Here is a 20,032-nt window from a genome sequence, read left to right as displayed (position 1 = left end):
ATTTTTCTTCACCGAGAGGGTTATCAATCATTGGAAGAGGCTGCCCAGGGAAGTGGTTGAGTCGCCATCCCTGGAGGTATTTAAAGGACGTTTGGATGAGGTGCTTAGGGACATGGTGTAGTGGTGGTCTTGGCAGTGTTAGGTTTATGGTTGGACTCGATGATCTTAAAGGTCTTTTCCAACCTATATGATTCTGTGATTCTGTGATTCTGTGATCTAATCCTGGATTTGCTCATTGCACAGGGCAATTTGTAGGGAAAGGCAAGAGCTAAAGTAGACATACTTTAGCCTGTAACATGGTTTAAGTACTTACGTGTACGACCACATTTTTGCAAGCAGCAAAGAGAGTCTCATTACTGCCCATTTGCTGAATTAATCAAGCTTCAGGATATCCTAATAAATTAATTAATCTGTTTCCTAAAACAAGAATAAAAGCTTCACACTGTCAAAGTATAAACACATCTAGAGGGCAGCAACGATATTGTCATCTTTAGCTAAATATAGATCCTGAGCAGAGAGAAGTGCACAGCCACACACTGCACCAACACGTACATTTTTCCTTTTTTTTTTTCTTCCCTTTGAGAATAATACATAAGCTTTGCTGCAAAATTGCAAAGTTGTAAGTGGATGGTATCATTTTCAGATGATCCTTGGTCAAAGAACATTTTGCCTATATTCACAAACACGCTACAGGGTAACCAGATCTTGATTTGTCAGCACGACTTTATTTCCCAAATAAAGAGGAAGAAAAAAAATTACCAAAATAACAAAGTGTCGGAGATGAAAAATGCTCACAGACTGACAGACTTTGTTTTACGAATCCAGCTGAAACTAATCTGAGTCACTCAGCAGTTCCCAAGAGACACACAGTAACATAGACACGCGCACAAAATCACCACGGGATTTTTTTGCAGTTAGAATGGAAATATTTTATGCAAACAATTTATTCTGTAGTGGCAAACAGGAGGGGATTTTTTATGCACCAGTTCTTGTTCTTAAGTTTTTTGACTCAAATACCCTTTCATTAAATTTTGCTGCTATACTGCAGGGTTTGATAGCATTCCCCATCCAAGCACTCAGAGGTTCTGAGTTAGACAGAGAGACAATCAAAGCATGATAGTTGACAAGACAGCCACCAAGCCAGGGTAGGTTCATCCAAAGCCTTTGATGAGCTGATCTGTGGAGCGACCTACTTGTTGCATTTTGTCTTGAATTCCATACACTATGTGCACAGAGACTACAATAAGGCACAGAAATAGCCCCATGGGTACCAGAACTTGGGCAGCCTGGTTTGCCATGGATCAGCATCTTGTGCTTGACTGAGTCTAGTATAAGATTTTCATACAGTTCGGGCACTTCCAAGTCTGGATTTTCTAGTATATACAATGCAAAAGCTTTTATTTACGGGAAATGCTACTGGGTTCACTCCCTCCAGCTGATGAGCTACTTTTATGAAACTGGTAGGAACTTGGAATCTTTGAGATCCTCATTTCTAAAAAAAAAATAATTACTGAAAATGATCCAGAAGTTTTATACACATTACAATGAGAAATATACTCACAGTCATACAAAACCAAACTAAAGATACGCTATAGTTCCTAAAAGGTGGCAGCTCGCAACATGGGATGCATGGTAGTATAATAAATAGCTGACTTACGACCTAGAACTGGATAAGCCCTTAGTAAGAGAAAGGCATTGCACAGTGCTTTTTCTAAACTTGTCTGATTTTGCTCTCAAAAACAATTCACTACAATATTACACACCATCATTTCTCTCTCTGCCTCATCAAAATGCAAAACAAAATAGGAGAAAACTACACTACATGTCCTAGGCAGACATCTTATGTTGATCCAAGCCATCTCCCGATCAAACCTTCACTTTGCAGCTGGATTTTTCACCTCTGAAATTTGCAAGATCCATTTCCTGTTTTTTATCAGTTGTCTGTGCTTATTTTATTATCTGCACAAGGTGCACAGTCTAGGTTTTTAGCACCTTGAGTCCCATTAAAAATGGCCCTCTAGTCAGCTCATGAACTAACTTGGTGAAATCATGCAAGTAAAAGTAGTCAGACCGTGTCAGTATTTGCCCTTCCCAAACTTTGGACATCTTCTGCATGGACTAGTTGCCACATCTTTCAAATCACAAAAGAGATTGCACCTCTGTATTCTAATCTTCACCTGCTGTCCTACTGCTTTCCCAAGCCTTAATCACAAACTACTATCTCCCAAGAAGCTACTTATTTTACAAGTTGACTCAAATCTCGGTATAGTCCTTCCCTTCCTTTTCTGCACCACAACTTGGAGGAACTACACACATGGAAGAGTATAAGATCAACTGAAAGCCACCTACAGTGGCTTCAGTGTACTTTAGTTCTCTGTTTCAAGCTACATACACTACCACATCTGGGCACCAGTCTGCACTACCAATCAGTCCTGCAGACATACATTTTCTCATTGTGACTACTCATGTTTCATGTTGAAAGGAGAAAAATGTCCATTTCCCCAGATTGTGACAAAATAATGCTTCAGCATTTCAATAACACATTTTCATCAGTCTTTTCTTTAATTGAATTAACATGCCATTGTTTTAAGAGCAATGAATTTAAGAAAATTTATTAGCACTGTAATACAAGCATTAGCCACCATCGAGAAGGAGAGGAGCAGGGAAGAACTTTAAATCAGGTCATTGATGAACTACTGAACCCATTAACAGGGTTTATCAACACAAAATCAAGCATTCAAGATTTTTTTTCTTCTATGCACAGGAAAATAATTTAAATTCACTCCACTGTGTTTATGATATAAATAAGGAATCATCCATAATGCATTTCTTTTTTTTTTCCTTCCCTCTTTCCTTTTGGAGAAACAAAAATAAGGCAGTGGAAATACTGACATCCTCCACAAAAAAAAAGGAAATGGAAAAAAAAAAGCCATACTTCTTTGAGGTACCTTTTCTATGGCGGCTCTATTAGGGTCCATTCTGATACACTTGCTCTTGTCTGAGATGCCTTAATTCTCAGAAATTTTCTTCTGATCTCAACTGAGACTGTAAATGTAGCGGACTATCTGCTATAATCAAGGACAACATAACCCAGCCCTTTGCATGTTCCCACCTATTTTATTGCAAAGAGCACAGGTCAGAGAATGTAGGGTTTGAGGATGATCTTGCAGTTCTCTGAGGTAACCTTCTTACTCTGCTCAAAGTCAAGGATGACCAGAAACTGGTCCCTAAGAACAAATCTAGAAGAGGGCTTTGTTTTCCATAGCAAATACGCAGAACTTTTGTCTAGTTATCTGATCCTTGACACCTACAGCTGGGGAAAGAATAAATTCACTTTCAACAAGTTAAAAAAGTCTAAGATGACAGGGTCATTCTTGTACAAGACTTATTGAGAATGCTAGCCCCGCAAAATTAACACTACCTGAAAATTAGACTACTAACACCCGAGCAACAGTTCAGAGTGAAACATGGAATGAAATGTCCCCACAGCCAAAAGCACACTGAGTAGTCTGAAAAAATGAGTGACAAACAAGTGGGTACACATATTTGGAACTAATATGTTAAAAACTCTTAATGAAAGGTCCAAAGAGTATTGACAGATAAGGAAAAGGAAATGAGTGCCTGTGTCCGACAGCCTGAATAATAAATTTTTAGTGAGTCATCATGATTGTTTACTTCTAAGACTAAAGCATCAGTTCCAAGAGATTTCTAAGGAGCCCTCATACTCCCTTGCTTTGAATATTATTTGCCTCATAATATCCTCTACTGTTTCCCTTGCAGTAATGATGCAGCCACCCCAGACTCATAAGCCAACCACTGATGAAGTTACTAAACAGATTCCAGACCCCAGCCTTCTGTTTGTTAGATACAACTTCCAGCTCAGTTTGTCCCCCTGTTCACACAGACAGCCTCTCAAAGGGAGAGTCCTTTCAAAATACAGTTCTGAGGTGTTAAGACTAAGTACTTCACAAGTCAAAGGATCTTTAATTATCTAAATGGCTGAAGCACTGCTACAAATACATTCAGCTATACGTATCTACACATGAACAAACACACAAAGCACAGTATACCCTCCTTAGATTGCAGAGGGTATTTTTGCCCAGATCTACCTAAATACACTTAAGTAAAGAGGAATCAGTGTCCAAAAGTCTTTGCTTTTGAGAAATCTGCATCATTTCAGGCAGGAATTTTGAATATACAGGCTGGAATGTGGAGGAAATGTTGATTCCCAGGCAAACACTTTTTTCTTTTATTTTCCTTTTTTTTTTTTTTTAAATATATTTTTGGTCTCCCCAGGTGCCTTCTCAATACCAGATCTGTGGGAGAAGGAAAGGAGTTTGTACTTACTCGTGGTGTTGTATTTGATCCCATTGAAGAACTCCGGGCAGGGTCTCTCTACTAGTTCCCCCGCGGAGGTTCTGGGCCAGCAGGTCCCGATCTGATCAGTTGTGGCATTGCAGTACGGACCTTTTGCGTTAAAAAAGAAGATAGAAAGGGAAAAAGAAGCAGTTGAGAAAGCACAAAAGCGACACACTTTGCATCACAAAGCAAACTGAATCTTAGCACTTAGAAAGCTTTTCCCAGCCCTGCACTAGGTAATGTTTCCTACCATCAAAGCCCAGGAAAGGGATAGAGGAACTCTCTAAAAAAGTCTCTTGTAAACGATCCAGGAGGCTGCAGTTGACATCAAATTCTTCTAAGATGAACTGAGATATGGTCACATCCATTATTGCCCCCGGGACTGCTGGACTGGATCAGGCTCCTTCCCCCTTTTCTGTTTTGGTTGTTTTTTTTTTTTTGTCCCCTCTCCTTTCTTCCTTTCTGGAAACAAATGAACATCAAGCTGCGGACACCCTGCAATCTCGTGTGTGTAAGCCTCTCTTCCTCCCAGCGTGCTGACAACTTGGCTGAGAGTCTGCGTCTGGCTGTGCAGTTCAATCCTCCAAGCTCTTTTTTGCTTTAAAACAGCAGCTCAGGAACCAATGGGATCACGCTGAGCCCAGAGTAAGGGGCTTGCGTCTCTTAGCCAGCTTCCCTGGTCTAGCAGCTCTCCAATGCCGCCTCACACTGCCAGACTGTTGTATTGCTTTCTCTCCCTCCCTCTTCTCTCTCTCTCTCACACACACACACAGACAGTTTTATTGTTAGCTCCGGGGATGAGCACTTTTGCAAAAATACTCGGCGCAAATTAGAGCCAGGGAGAAAAGGAAAAGCCATCAGATGAATATAACTCCTCTGGCTTTTTGTGAAGCAAAGCAATTCCTGCCTTTACTGTATGGAACTGAGGATGAGCAGAGATGCTTGGACAGGGAGGGGGAAGAAGGGACCCAGTCCTGTAAATGCAGTACTGGATCCTGAGCAGGCCTTGAGAAAGAAGAAAAATAATAAAAGCTAGGATGAGGGAGATGGTCTGATAGAAGGGAGGCACGAGAACAAAGGAATCTAGAATAACGATCCAGAGGAGAGGCAGAGTGGGGAGACTGAGAGAAGGGTTGGGAACCCAGCCTGGGAAAAGCAAGGCACAGAGGCAACACATCTTTCCACCCCTCATGCAGATGGGATGGGCTGGACAGTTTAGTAGGGCAAGGCACAGAGAGCAGAGTAGAGCTTTGGAGAGAAGGATGGGTCCTGCAGGGGACAAGGAAGAAAAGAGAGGCCACTGTCTCATTTTCCAGTGGCAGGAGGGAGCAAGCATCTCAGAAAGGATGAGCACCCAGAGTGATCCAGGAAGCAGGAGGAAGAGCCTCTAAGCAAGGAAACCGTGATGTGGGGAGAAAGGGAAAAGCAAAGGGCTTGACAAACTGAGGTCATTATGGAGCAGGATGAGAAGGGTCTGGGGAAGGGGAAAGATGAGAAGAAGTTTGGAGGGAGCTGCCCAGATGGTTGGTCAACTTTTGGGAAATCAAAGCTCAGTACAATGGGAACTGGGTGAAGTTCTGCACTCTGGGACATGTTGGAGAGCAGCTTAGACCTAACCAGCCTTTCTGACTTGCTACATTAGGATATAAGGAAATCTTTATGAAAAAGTGGCAAAAACTTGCTAAGGAGGATCATCTAGGATCATGGATTCTGAAGGATCTTAGGAAACATACAGAAAACTGACTTCTAAGGGAGAAAAGCAAGATAAGTATATATGCTAGTAGCAGAGATGAATGCAGAAACAGAAAACTAGGACAATAAAGAAACTTTGACAGAAAAAAAGGTATCCAGAAATGAACTCCTGTGTACAGTCTGTGTTCACAGCTTTAGATCGGACATGGTGCTTACACTGAGTTCAAAGCAATGGTATAGGACTTCTGACAACATCTATCTCCCACCCTGCAATGGCCTGGACTTTCCCTTTACTCATATTTAAGATTGAAGGGCTTCATTCTTTACTCTTCAAGGACCAAAAGAATTGTGTTATTCAAAGAAAGAAAAAAGAAAAAAATCACTGGGTTAGAAGGGCAAATAAATTAACAACATGCACTGATGAGAGCTAGCCAGAAAGCTATTTTGCCATCTGGGAATCTGGAGATTTTTTAACATTTTCAGATTGCAACGGAGGGAGAGGGGAGAAGTGCCATCGTGGTTTAGGAATAAGTATCTTTGTTTTAAATATGTAAACCCCCACAAAAATAACAACTGTCCTAACTCTCCAGGCAGCATGATATTCTGAGGCAAATGAATGCATGTCTCCGTTTCTCTTTCTGGAGCCATGAGCTCCTTCCCAAGTGAATGTTCCCAAAATTGCAACCCTTCTTGAGAAATTTGCATTTCAACAAATTGACCCCTGTCAACACCACCAGATCTCTTTGTCACACGCATCTCTAATCCCAAAAAGCAGGAGAGAAAATTTCTTTAGCATCATTCACACAACATGACCACAACCAACATACTGGTTGTCTTTAAACAGGGCTTTGAGGAGAAAACCCTATTTCTGGAACTTTCAAGTGAGGGGGATAAAGGGTGCTCTAAACCTCTAAGCAATTCACAGACATCTATCCCTCAAAGTATCTTCAACTCTACACTTTAAGTTACTTTGCTTCTTCCTGATAGTGCAGTTGAGTTCAGAAAATTTATTTTTGTTCCTCAAGCAGAGCCTCTCAGCGATGGCTATGAGACCTGCTCATAAGACAGCATTTGTAAGTGCCCAATGGCATCACTGAGCCCACTGGCCATTTCAGCTGAGCCAGAACTGATCAGTGAGTAGGGCACTTGTCCAGGATGCTGCTAAGATTTTTTTTCCCTGGTTTTGCTGCCTCTCTGCAGGGCAAAAATCACATAGCCTGGGCAAAAGACTTCATTTCTCACCTGTTGTCTGCCTTGTCTATTTTCTCACACTATTTGTACAGCACCTACCACACTGGAATCAAAAACTTGGCTGAAGGCTTTGAGCACTAGAGTTTCCTGAATTTTTTGAGGAATGCATCACTTAATAAATTACAAAAAGAAAGACAGTTTCAAAAAATTAACTACTTTTAAGTTTGGTAAATGTTTCGCTTTCCTAAATGCTGCCTTGTATTTTCCAGCATAAACACTTGAAGATTTTTCAAATGGTTCAAATATTACAGAGTTGAAGACTGAGCTGGGTTTCATTTCAAAACTGTTCTTTGTAGTGGTTAACAGTCAAAACAACAGCCCTGAATTAAACTAAATATTTTTTCAGGATTCAGAGAATGATTTCTTCATTTCAGTGAGAAGAGCTAGAAAATCTTCAATCTAAACTGAATTTTCCCTCCATCTTTTCAGTTCATCTAGCTTTAGAAAATCAGAAGCAGTACATATTGCACAGATAATACTATTGCATTCCGTATATTTAACAACCAAAAAAACCCACCCCAAAAAATAAACATAGAGGTGATGAACAAATTGTCTAGGAGTAAGTCTGAATGAAGAAAATAATTTGCTGTTCCTCAGTCCACAAATTAGCACCATTGTTTAACAATCTCTTCCCACTTCTGTAGCCTCTTGATGAAAAGCTACTTTTGCAACTTTCCCTGGGTACAATTAACTGCTTAGTGAAAGCTTCCCTCTGGCTGGATCTAGTCAAATCCTGACCACGTCAATTTGACTCATTTGATATGAAAATGTTGCTCTTTATAAAAGAAGCAAATCCAATTAAATGAAAGATTGACAGAAATATCGTAGCTGCTGATGCTGCTGATTCTCTGCTGATGCAGTACCCCTCCATGATGAATTTGATACAAATAACTACTAGATCTTTCCAGGCAGCAGGTAGCAGAGATCTGCCTTATGAATTACTGAGCAACCAAAGAAAGCTAATAATTGCACTTGGCATGCAGAAAGACTTTGCCACCTTAAAAGTGGGCTTGTTCCTATGTGGTGGTGGTATTCATTGGTTTGTTTGGGTGCATATGCAAGACATATGCACAACCAATCTCTATAAGAACATCTGAATTGCAAGGTTATGGAAGTGAACAAGACAGACAAATAAACATGTAAGCACATACACGGCTCAGTAAGCTTCTTATGTGGAAGAGATATTGGAAAGTGACCTACAGCTCTTCTAGTAAAGGAATGAGCTCTGCTCATAAATGGGATACAATATTCCCTGGTAATAGAAATCTTTGTATGCCAGCCCTTGCACCACTGTTACACAGCTGGTTTCTCAATCTCCAGCCCAACCCAACCCACAGTTGGTAGAATTAGCCAGAAGATAGCTTTTAGTTTGCCCCACTAACAGTGACTAACAAAGATGATACTGTGCTGTTTAATCAGCAACACCAAAACTCAGCTCTGTGCAGACTCAGGCAGCCAACACACGTGTTTGTGTGGGGTGGCAGTACCTCCAGAACCAGCTGACTGCTCCTTGGTTATGTCTGCTAGAGGGACCTCTTCTCCTCAGACACGCAACCTCCACAAAATCAAGGGACCACTATATATTTCAATACCCAGGATGGGTATTGAAAAAAAGAAAAAAAAAGGAACAAGGAAAAAGGAAAAAAGAAAAAAGAAAAAAGCACCAGTTCTCTCTTCATCTCCCTTCCTCAGAGAAAGAAAAGCCCACTGTACCTCATTCAGCCTTCTCTTCCCACTGCAGTGATGGTTTTATCACCCATTTCCCTATCCATTGATGCGAAGAGCTCATGGTTTCCAGGCACAATAGTCACCCATCTCTTCTGGTATGCAGCACAAAGCTTAGGACAAGAAATGCACATCATTCGTCAAACGACCTGGTTACACCAACACCCTTCTTACTTCTGTTCCATTGGTTTTCAGGAATTTACCTCACCAATACGGAAGTATCCCATGGAGTCACAATCTGAGTATTGGCTCTTTAGGTCTCTTTCTTTTAATCCAAGGAAATCCACATCCATACTTAACATCTAATGTTATAAATTGGTCTGTTAACACAGTCATGGATCTGTGTTTGGAGCATGGGATAAGCAAGACAGCTACATACCCAAATAACATTCAAAAGTGTGCTATGGTCTGCCAACCAAGTACAATGCCTTCTGGTTGAACCTCACTTCTGTCCAGCCCTTATGGAGTTAATGCAGGTTCGTGTGAAATGCCACGAACACTTTGTGAAGTTTATCACATCCTCAGTGAGGGAAAGACTCAGGTGAATCTCAAAGAAAGGATTCTCTGCCCTGGTTTTGATGGAAAAATGGCAAACAGCGAGAAAGATGAAGGAGAAGGAAGAGGATGAGAAAGAAACATATCTCTTATTTGTAGAAACAAGTCTTTAAATCCCTAGAGGACAATCAAGATGCAGGACTAAGCTTGATGGCAGAAATACAGGGTCATCAACTAATTGCTCATACAGCCCAGCTGCTCTAGTTTGGAGTTTAGTGTCTACCTCCGCATTTGTCTACCTCTACATTTTTGTTACCTTTAAATATGAGGCAGGAGGGTTTCAAATGGCACAATAAGGTTTTTCTTATCTCTCCTTTTTCTGTTGGAAAAATGTCCCCCAGTAATCCTTAATTATTGCAATGACCTTTCAGCATCTGACTTTAAAGTTAGTGGGAGTATTCAGCTAGGTAAGGAATGCAAGACCATACACTTTAAGGAAGGTACTAATTTACCAGAGTGGCTTCTGGACCATAAACCTGAAGGCTCTCCTTCTCAACATGCTCTGCAAAACTGATCTGACTGCACTTTCAAATGCAATCACAACATGACCATTACCTGGTAAAATATTTATCTTTCCTTCTCATTCCAAGTATGCCAGCAATGAATGTAAAGGCAATTTTCAGAGTGGGAACAGGACAGCCTTATACCATATGGAGCAAGACGATTCAAGAAGCAAAAGAGACTGATGACAGCTTAAAGATCTTCACAGACAGTACACCTCTAGAACTACCATAGGAATGTCATATATGGCTATCTTCTGTGCTACACCATGCTACGGCTTCTCACAATGAATTATACTCTGCTACCTGAGTAGAATGTTAAAGAAAACCACTTCTCAAATTTAGTACTACACTTCTAATCAAAATCTGGTCCTTACTGCATGTACTTGAGATTTACACAAAATGTGCAGAGTTGCAAATTGTTGGATGTGGAGAGGAATATCAGACACAGATAAATACAGATCTTTGTTTCAGTTGATAGACTCATTTGTTAGAAACAGGAGACATCCTTTATTGCTAGAAATGAAGTATGACTGTAGTGAGCAAAGATAAAATTCAAAAATGCAGGTCTGTGGTGATGAATCTTTGCAGCTCCATTGATGTTAGAAAATATTTACTGTGGGTGTAAAAAGATTCAACAGCATAAATAATAAACGGCTTGTAGCTACACATTAATATATTTCTTTCAGCACATTAATACACTTGTCATTCTCTACAGCTATAAAACCTGTACGAGTGAATCATGTTACATGAGACAAATGATGAGACATTGCAGGGAGATTATAAGAACACACAGAAGAACCAACCTTGACACACTCATAAACTGCCAATGTTATTTTTTTTGAAGTGAGGTGTTTTGGATGAATGTGCAGAACACTATCTACCATATGAGAGCATAGAAACATTCATTCCAGAATAACAGTGATTTTATACAAGGTCAAATTCAGGGTCAATGCTTCACAGACATGCAAGAACACAAAGGACCCATTTTATATATTTATTTATGCCTGACAATGGCCCAGTCCTCTGTTTACAGCATAAGCAAATAAAATTTAAAAAAATGGGGGTTAGGTCACATCTGAACAAATGATGACAATGACAATGTGTCTCATTAGTCCCACTTTCTTTCTGTTAGGTACAATAGGACCATTGCCAAATAAGATGTATAGAATCAAGGGTCTTGCCCTGCTCTCCTCCTTACAACACATTAGGCAGCAAGATTTCTTGTGGCTTAATTCAGGCCATTCCAGTCAAGCTTTTGCTCTCCCTGCCTCCCACTCCACTTCACTGTGATGACTTTCAGTGCATGCTGGGAAGATTGGAGTAGTCATCTCACATGGTCTTAAGCTGGGAGGAAGCATAGCACGAAAAGGTGGAGCATAAAATGCTCAGAAGTCAATCCCCCATTTCCTCTGAAAATACACAGACACTCTGCATAACTGGCTTTGAAACATCATATAGCTCAGCAAGCAGAGAACAAGATAGAAATAACATATGATCATGTTGCCCAGTATCCCATCTCTGACAATAACCAAAATCAAATGCTTCAGAAAACAATGTAGCCCACCAACAAAACCATCCTGCTTCAAATTGCCATGATCTAATTACTAGGGCATCCTAAGCAACTTTAACATATGCAGTAAGAGAATTAATTCTTTGGGTTATGGGTCTTGCCTTCATTGCCCAGCATACAGCACTGTAGCTACAGAGTTGTAACTCATAGTTTTAAACCATACAACTCATATTTGCTTGTTTTTTTGAGAAGCATCATCAGTCTGGCTTTGAGACCTTGGGCTAGTGGCTTACATACTCCTTTGGGCATCTCTGCCCAACCCAGGTGCAAAATCCAGGACTCTCGCAGTTTTAAGCACTGCAAAGTTGCCAGCTCTCAGATTCAGATTGCTTTGACTCTCTGCTTTTCATGAGATATCTAAGGTGCCATTATAGCCAAGGAGGACTTAGATTTTGATTCAACTGCCCAAAAATACATGTCCAGCACCATTTGAGATACTCTAGCATATCTGAGATAGCCACATGAGGCTGGCAGATAAACACGGGACCTAGGGAAGACCCACCCCTTCTGAAGCAGCAGCTGGAGGCCAGGCAATTTGTCCTCAAGCATCTCAAATGTTCTGGGACACCCATATCTAAGCAACCAAATCGAGCCTCAGATATCCATTGCTTATGAGGGCTGATCAGATCTCACTTGAAGATATGTATGCATGGGCACATGAACTTGAAAACTTAATCTGAATTCTAGCTAGCAAGACAATATCAGTGCACACTGCTCTTCTAAATCCCCACAAGTGCCTCACCACTGTCAGACTCAACAAGGAGCAACAATAGCAATTTTTCTTATAAACATGTATCTCCACTCAGGCTACTGGATATTAGACTGAGCAAAAATTGGAAGGGAATTCCCCAGAAGGGAAGAAGCCCATCATCAGCATGTCAGTAGGGAAAGTCTTTCACTATTATTGCTTCAGCTTTACCCTATGCAATAGATTTTTATTCCTTGGGTTACCTAGCTTGAATCCTTCATTAATGTGGGAAACCTCCTAAAATACAAACAAACAAAAAAATACAAAGCACAGGTAGCTTTGTAAAGCAAATGAATCTTTCCTGACAATTTTCTTCTCTTGGTTGAACTGTTATTCTTATAACATCCTCTCATAGAAGAAACAAATTCTGGACATGTCATCTCTCTTATGGTATCTCCAATACAGATGTCTGCAGAGGTGCCAGCCAACCTAGGTTTCCTTTGCAGCCAATGGAAAGAAATAGGAACTTTTGTAATGCAATTCACCTGATCTACTGTAATCACTTATGTTAGGATGAGCTTGATTTTGCCCTCAGCTCCATCCAATACCCCGAATAGATCTCTGCTGTCTGTAAGAGGAACATATAACAACTTGGACTGGATGTAAATGTCTGCATTTAGTTAAGTGAATCCCATTCCAGATGCCTAGAGCAAAGATCAAATTGTTTGCTAAGCTCTTCCCCACTGGCCTGCAGCACCTTGTCCCCCTAGAGCGTTTGGCAACTGTAATCCCATGAATTTGAGCCTATAATTTCAAACAAAAATATTTTAAATTAAACACATCAAGAATAAAGATGAGAATAAAAATGTCCTGTTATGACAGGACTACCACAATGCTAGCAACATATCATTATGTTTAGAGATTCCATGTCTTAAATTTAATGTAATTATTTACAAGAGGAAACTGATACAATACAAACATTGTAAAATTGATTTGTATCTCTCTGCTAGCCAGTTGATTATTATAAGGACTCCAGGACAGTCAGCAACCACCAGAGAAAATGCCTGGAAATTAAGTGGAAGAAATCATGAGCAGTCACACCAACTTCAGGAAGTGAGACAGTAGTTCTCAAGAACAGCATTCTGGAACAAATAGTGAGGTAAGGTCCAGTCACACTAGACAGAAGCTGGAAAGATTAGGCATGAAAATGGATTATCATAATATTATTAGGGCAATGATAACTCAGGAAAAAGAACCTAATGACCCCCTGATTTATGATTTGCAAAGCGCTTTCGAACTGCTACCATATAAGATTGCAGCCCCAGAAGAATAGAATGGATGGAAGGACATTATCTCTGTAACATTAGTTTGTGCCTGTGTCTGGAATCAGCGACTCTTGCTATCTACATAATTTTGGATACCTCCAGGGATAACAAATCCATATGCCTCCCTTCAGATCTCTTCCCTAGCTTGACTCACTACCCTTTGACCTTTTTGTTACCAGGGCCAATATTTCTGATTCTGTACCACAGGGTAACTCAGGTCTTGCATAGGTATAGGCTGGATATTTGAGAGGTCCATAGCAGCAGAGGGATTCATCTCACCTAATTTCAGCCATCTAAAATTTGGGTGTCTAGACTAAGCCAGGTGTCTAGGCTCTCTAACAGTCTCCAGGGAAATGGCCACTTTCAGAGTGATGATTCATTTCATTTGGAGACAAATACTTTCTTCAAATTCATAACTCTTAGATATTCTACTTAGCAGGATACAAGTTCACAAGTCCTGGTCTTCCTGGGGGACTTCAACCACCCCGACAGGGACAATGCAGGAGGGCATAAGCAATCCGGGAGGTTCCTGGAATGCGTTGATGATAACTTCCTTCTCCAAGTGACAGAGGAGCCAACAAGGAGAGGTGCTATGCTGGATCTTGTTCTCACCAACAAGGAGGGGCTGGTGGGGAATGTGAAGCTCAAGGGCAGCCTTGGCTGTAGTGACCATGAAATGGTGGAGTTCAAGATCCTTAGGGCATCGAGGAGGGCACACAGCAAGTTCACTGCCCTGGACTTCAGGAGAGTAGACTTTGGCCTCTTCAGGGATCTGCTTGGTAGACTACCATGGGAAAAAGCCCTGGAGGGAAGAGGGGCCCAAGAAAGCTGGTTAATATTCAGAGATCACCTCCTCCAAGCTCAGGAGTGATGCATCCCAACAAAGAGGAAGTCAGGCAAAAATGCCAGGAGGCCTGCATGGATGAACAAGGAGCTCCTGGACAAACTCAGACACAAAAAGGAAGCCTACAGAGGGTGGAAGCAAGGACAGGTAGCCTGGGAGGAATAGAGAAATTGTCTGAGCAGCCAGGGATCAGGTTAGGAAAGCTAAAGCCCTGACAGAAGTAAATCTGGCCAGGGACATCAAGGGCAACAAGAACAGCTTCTATAGGTATGTCGGTGATAAAAGGAAGACAAGGGAAAATGTAGGCCCTCTGCAGAAGGAAACAGGATACCTGGTTACCCAGGATATGGAGAAGCCTGAGGTACTCAACAACTTTTTTGCCTCAGTCTTCACCAGCAAATGCTCAAGCCATACCACCCAAGTTGCAGAAGGCAAAGGCAGGGACTGGGAGAATGAAGAACCACCCACTGTAGGAGAAGATCAGGTTCGAGACCATCTAAGGAACCTGAAGGTGCACAAGTCCATGCAACCTGATGAGATGCATCCGCGGGTCCTGAGGGAACTGGTGGATGAAGTTGCTAAGCCACTATCCCTCATATTTGAGAAGTTGTGGCAGTCCAGTGAAGTTCCCACTGACTGGAAAAGGGGAAACATAACCTCCATTTTTAAAAAGGGAAAAAAGGAAAACCTGGGGAACTACAGGCTGGTCAGTCTCACCTCTGTGCCCAGCAAGATCATGGAGCTGGAAACTATGCTAACTCCTGGAAACTATGCTAAGGCACATGGAAAATAAAGAGGTGATTGGTGACAGCCAACCTTGCTTCACGAAGGGCAAATTGTGCCTGACAAATTTGGTGGCCTTCTATGATGGGGTTACAGTGTTGGTGGATAAGGGAAGAGCAACTGACATCATCTACCTGGACTTGTGCAAAGCATTTAACACTGTCCCGCACAATATCCTTGTCTCTAAATTGGAGAAGCATGGATTTGATGGATGGACCACAAGGTGGATAAGGAATTGGCTGGATGGTCACACTCAAAGAGTTGTGGTTAATGGCTCAATGTCCAAGTGGAGACCAGTGACGAGTGGCATTCCTCAGGGGTCGGTATTGGGACCGGCGCTGTTTAACACCTTTGTTGGTGACATGGACTGTGGAATTGAGTGCACCCTCAGCAAGTTTGCTGACGACACCAAGCTGTGTGGTGCGGTTGACACGCTGGATGGAAGGGATGCCATCTAGAGGGACCTTGACAGGCTTGAGAGGTGGGCGCATGCGAACCTCATGAAGTTCAACAAGGCTAAGTGGAAGGTCCTGCACCTGGGTCGGGGCAATCCCAAGCACAAATACAGGTTGGAGGAGAATGGATTGAGAGCAGCCCGGAGGAGAAGGACATGAGGGTGCTGGTTGATGAGAAGCTCAACATGACCCCGCAATGTATGCTCGCAGCCCAGAAAGCCAACCATATCCTGGGCTGCATCAAAAGAAGCGTGGTCAGCAGGTCGAGGGAGGTGATCCTCCTTCTCTAGTCTGCTCTTGTGAGACCCCACCTAGAATACTGCATCCAGCTCTGGGGCCCCCAGCATAAGAAGGACATGGAGCTGTTGGAGCGAGTCCAGAGGAGGGCCATGAAGGTGATCAGAGGGCTGGAACACCTCTCCTATGAAGAAAGGCTGAGAGAGTTGGGGTTATTCAGCCTGGAGAAAAGAAGGCTCTGGGCAGACCTTATAGAAGCCTTCCAGTACCTGAAGGGGCCTACAGGAAAGCTGGAGAGGGACTTTTTACAAGGGCATGTAGTGACAGGACAAGGGGTAATGGCTTTAAACTGAAACAGGGTAGATTTAGATTAGATACAAGGACAAAATTCTTCACTATGAGGGTGGTGAAGCACTGGAACAGGTTGCCCAGAGAAGTTGTGGATGCCCCATCCCTGGAAATGTTCAAGGCCAGGTTGGGCAGAGCTTTGAGCGACCTGGTCTAGTGGAAGGTGTCCCTGCCCATGGAATGGGGGTTGGAACTAGATGATCTTTAAGGTCCTTTCCAACGCAAACCATTCTATGATTCTATCATTCTATGATAATTCCACCCAAGAGATGGTTAGATACATCTGTATTTTATATAGAGCTCTCTCCTGCCAACACATCACATATCGGAGATGCCTATTGGAGCTGTAGATATATGTTAGGTATAAACTGAAGAGGACTAATCATGCAGTGCAGCACAGTGTGTTTCAAAGCAGAAACAAAAATGCCTATATTAAGCTATCTTTACAAGATACATTATATTAGCTACTGTTCATAGAGATGGTTTGATGGGGAGGAATTCCACTGACAGCAGAGAAACACCTCCATTTCATTGCGCCTTGTGTACTATGAATTGTGTTGGGGAACTCTACTGTACACACACACACATGCTCACATACAGCAGTTTCTGAAAAAAGTAGACAGTGTGATCATACTCACTTGTTGCACACTATGTAACAGAAAAATGCTTTAAGATCATTCAGGTCTGTGCTGGTTTTGGCTGGGATAGAGTTAAATTTCTTCATAGTAGCTAGTACGGGGCTACGTTTTAGATTTGTGATGAAAACAGTGTTGGTTGATAATACAGGGATGTTTTCATTATTGCTGAGCAGTGCTTACACAGAGTCAAGGCCTCTTTGCCTCTCACCCCACCCCACCAGCAAGTAGGCTGGAGGTGCACAAGAAGCTGGAAGGGGACACAGCCGGGACAGCTGACCCCAACTGACCAAAGGGATATTCCATACCATATGATGTCATGTTCAGCATATAAAGCTGGGGGAAGAAGAAGGCAGGGGGGACATTCGGAGTGATGGTGTTTGTCTTCCCAAGTAACCATTATGCGTGATGGAGCCCTGCTTTCCTGGAGATGGCTGAACACCTGCCTGCCCATGGGAAGGAGTGAATGAATTCCTCGTTTTGCTTTGCTTGGGTGCGTGGCTTTTGCTTTACCTATCAAACTGTCTTTATCTCAACCCATGAGTTTTATCACTTTTACTCTTCTGATTCTCTCCCCCATCCCACTGGCAGGGAGTGAGCGAGCGGCTGTGTGGTGCTTAGTTGCCGGCTGGGGTTAAACCACGACAGTCCTTTTTGGCACCTTTAAGCTGTGTGACAGACATCAGCTTAAAATTTTGTGTAATAAAAATGCCCTGCTCACATTATAGTGAGATTATAGCATTAGGCTTATCATTAGTTTTGTTGGGTTTTTCTAAGCATGTCCATTGTTGGGGGATGTGCTCTTTGGTAAAGGCTGTTTCCTTGTTCAAAGTCAGTTTCATTGATGGGCTCTTTGGTGCTTAAACATCGCTTAACTTTAAACCCATACTTAACTTTCACTGACTTCAGGAATTAAGGAGGAGTTTGAGTGACTTGGTAAAGGTAGTTTATTGAACTAGGACTTAAATGCTGCTTTGGTTGAAATGCACATATATTTGTTCAAATGTTATATATTCCCTTGGATTTTATTGGTCTTGTATAAAGCTTATAGAAGCTTGTTATTCTGAAACATACTTTTTGAACCACCTGTAAACTGACTGCATCCATTTTATGGGTGAGAACTTTCACAAGAAGCATAAACCTTGGAAAACAGTCTAAAGCCTCAAAATCAATGTTTTTCTGTTCTTATTAAGTATTTAGTTAAGGAGAGCTCAATCCATAGGTGGTTACATCAGCATTGGTTATAGTGGATTTTTACAAAAGCCAAGGATCAGTCCTCAAGAATTCAATGCAAAACAGTTGAAGACTGAAGTAAGGACCAACATTAAAATAGATTCATTTCAGCACGGATGTAAAATGCATGTAACTGTCATCAAGTAAAATAAAATAGCTGATATTGTGATAGATATTTTAATAACAGGTGCAGCAAAAAAATAATCCTGGGAAGTGTGGCACTTCCAATCTACTTGACAGAACAGCTGGGTTTCTTTTCCCATGATGTGTTAATCTGTTCTGTATTTTGTAAACTGCACGTCTCACCCCAATGAATATTAAAGAAAGAGTTTTGGGAAAACATGTAACATTCTGATTAAACATTTTGTCATTCATATGCTCTCACACTCAATTGCAAGGAGCAGAAAACTTAGCATCTTATTGCTAAGCAAGTGCTGCTTCTCTTATGGACTCATCAAATCTCCTCATTAACCTTTCAAAATCTCCTACCTCCAATCAGAGTAGCCATTCACGATGTTGCTAACTAGCAGTTCTCATAAGTAGATGTCAAACTCTGCAGTCTAATGATTGGAAAAGATATTCTTTTTCAGCACTTCTTCCCTTACCCAGCTAATAAAATCATCAGAATCATGATTTACAGCAATATTTCATGCAACAAGCACCTGGTCATCACAACTTTGCCTTTGGGGGCTATTTAATGAAGAAATAATTATTTTTTGTGAAGATATTTTTCTATTTTTCTGCAGTTATTGCAGTCTGAATACTAAGAATTACTTCAGTGAGGACCAAGTTCTCTTCATTTTCATTTCCTGTAAAATTATTAAATATAAAACCTATTAGTTTATCCCTAAAGTACTTTCCCCTTCATGCAAATAGCCGTTCCTAGGCTGAAATGATGAATGAATAAATACATACTATTTCATTCAGGGATAGACAGAGAGTTTGTCAAGTGCTATGGAATTCTTCTGGATCAAAGGACCCATGTAAGCAGGATATAAGTCATCCCTAACAGGACTCGAAGTTACTACCTTTGAAATATGTAGCACATATTTCTGCCCCTGGATTCTAGACTTGTTTGGCTGACTGCCAGAGCAATGTTGATTTCTTTTGCTTGGCCACTGGAGGGCTCTCCTAATTCTCCATTACCGCAAAAGAAACATTCAATTGAGTTTAAAAACATTATAAAAGAAAACCTGTTTATTGTTACCTGAATACAAAACCAACAAAAACCAAAAGAGGAGAGTTCACTAGTTCATACAAAGATCTGCATGTGGACAAAGTGCATTTTACTGTCCCTTCTTTAACAGCAAAAATGTCACTACAGTAAGAGATGAATTTCACTGAACAGAAAATTTCCTTTTACACACAAGATTATCAGCTGCACAAGAGATTATGGGTTTGAGATGATCAGCAAAGTCTGTCCTCATCACCCATTCCTCCCCATACCACATCGTTTCACTCTGAAATCACTGCACAACTCAATTTTTCAAGTAAGTGTGCTTTCAGACCTCTGTCATCTGATTTCCGACTTATTTCCCCACCTTGAGACCAATTCCTGTGGCTGGTTCCATTTGCTCCTGATGGAAACACTGATGGATCAATCATCTTATCCTTTTCACATGAATGCTGTTCCCGTGGAAAGAGGAGATCATGTAAGGTTTTCCATTCCCCTCTGGAGAGAGGCACACTATGTCCACACTGCCATGAGTACTTACAGACTATTGCCAGGTGAGAATTTCTGACAGTGTGTTTCTTTTTTTTTCCTGTTTTGTTTTGTTTTGTTTTGTTTTTATCAGAAGTACTGAGTTACTTTAAGCTAAATTGTCTTG

General features: G+C 41.4%; 1 protein-coding gene across 1 annotated transcript in view; it reads right to left on the bottom strand.

Annotated features, from left to right (window-relative positions):
• Positions 1 to 20,032, bottom strand: part of CRHR2 (corticotropin releasing hormone receptor 2) — a 175,613-nt gene that overhangs the window by 118,228 nt on the left and 37,353 nt on the right. Inside the window, exon 3 of the mRNA XM_075495498.1 lies at positions 4,348 to 4,467. Coding sequence (XP_075351613.1) covers positions 4,348 to 4,467 — 120 coding nt within the window. The remainder of the gene's footprint in view (positions 1 to 4,347; positions 4,468 to 20,032) is intronic.

The sequence above is a fragment of the Mycteria americana genome, chromosome 2 (assembly GCF_035582795.1).
Source record: "Mycteria americana isolate JAX WOST 10 ecotype Jacksonville Zoo and Gardens chromosome 2, USCA_MyAme_1.0, whole genome shotgun sequence".
Taxonomy (NCBI): domain Eukaryota; kingdom Metazoa; phylum Chordata; class Aves; order Ciconiiformes; family Ciconiidae; genus Mycteria; species Mycteria americana.
The sequence above is the reverse complement of the archived record's forward strand: the minus strand, read 5'-3'. Positions and strand labels throughout refer to the sequence as shown.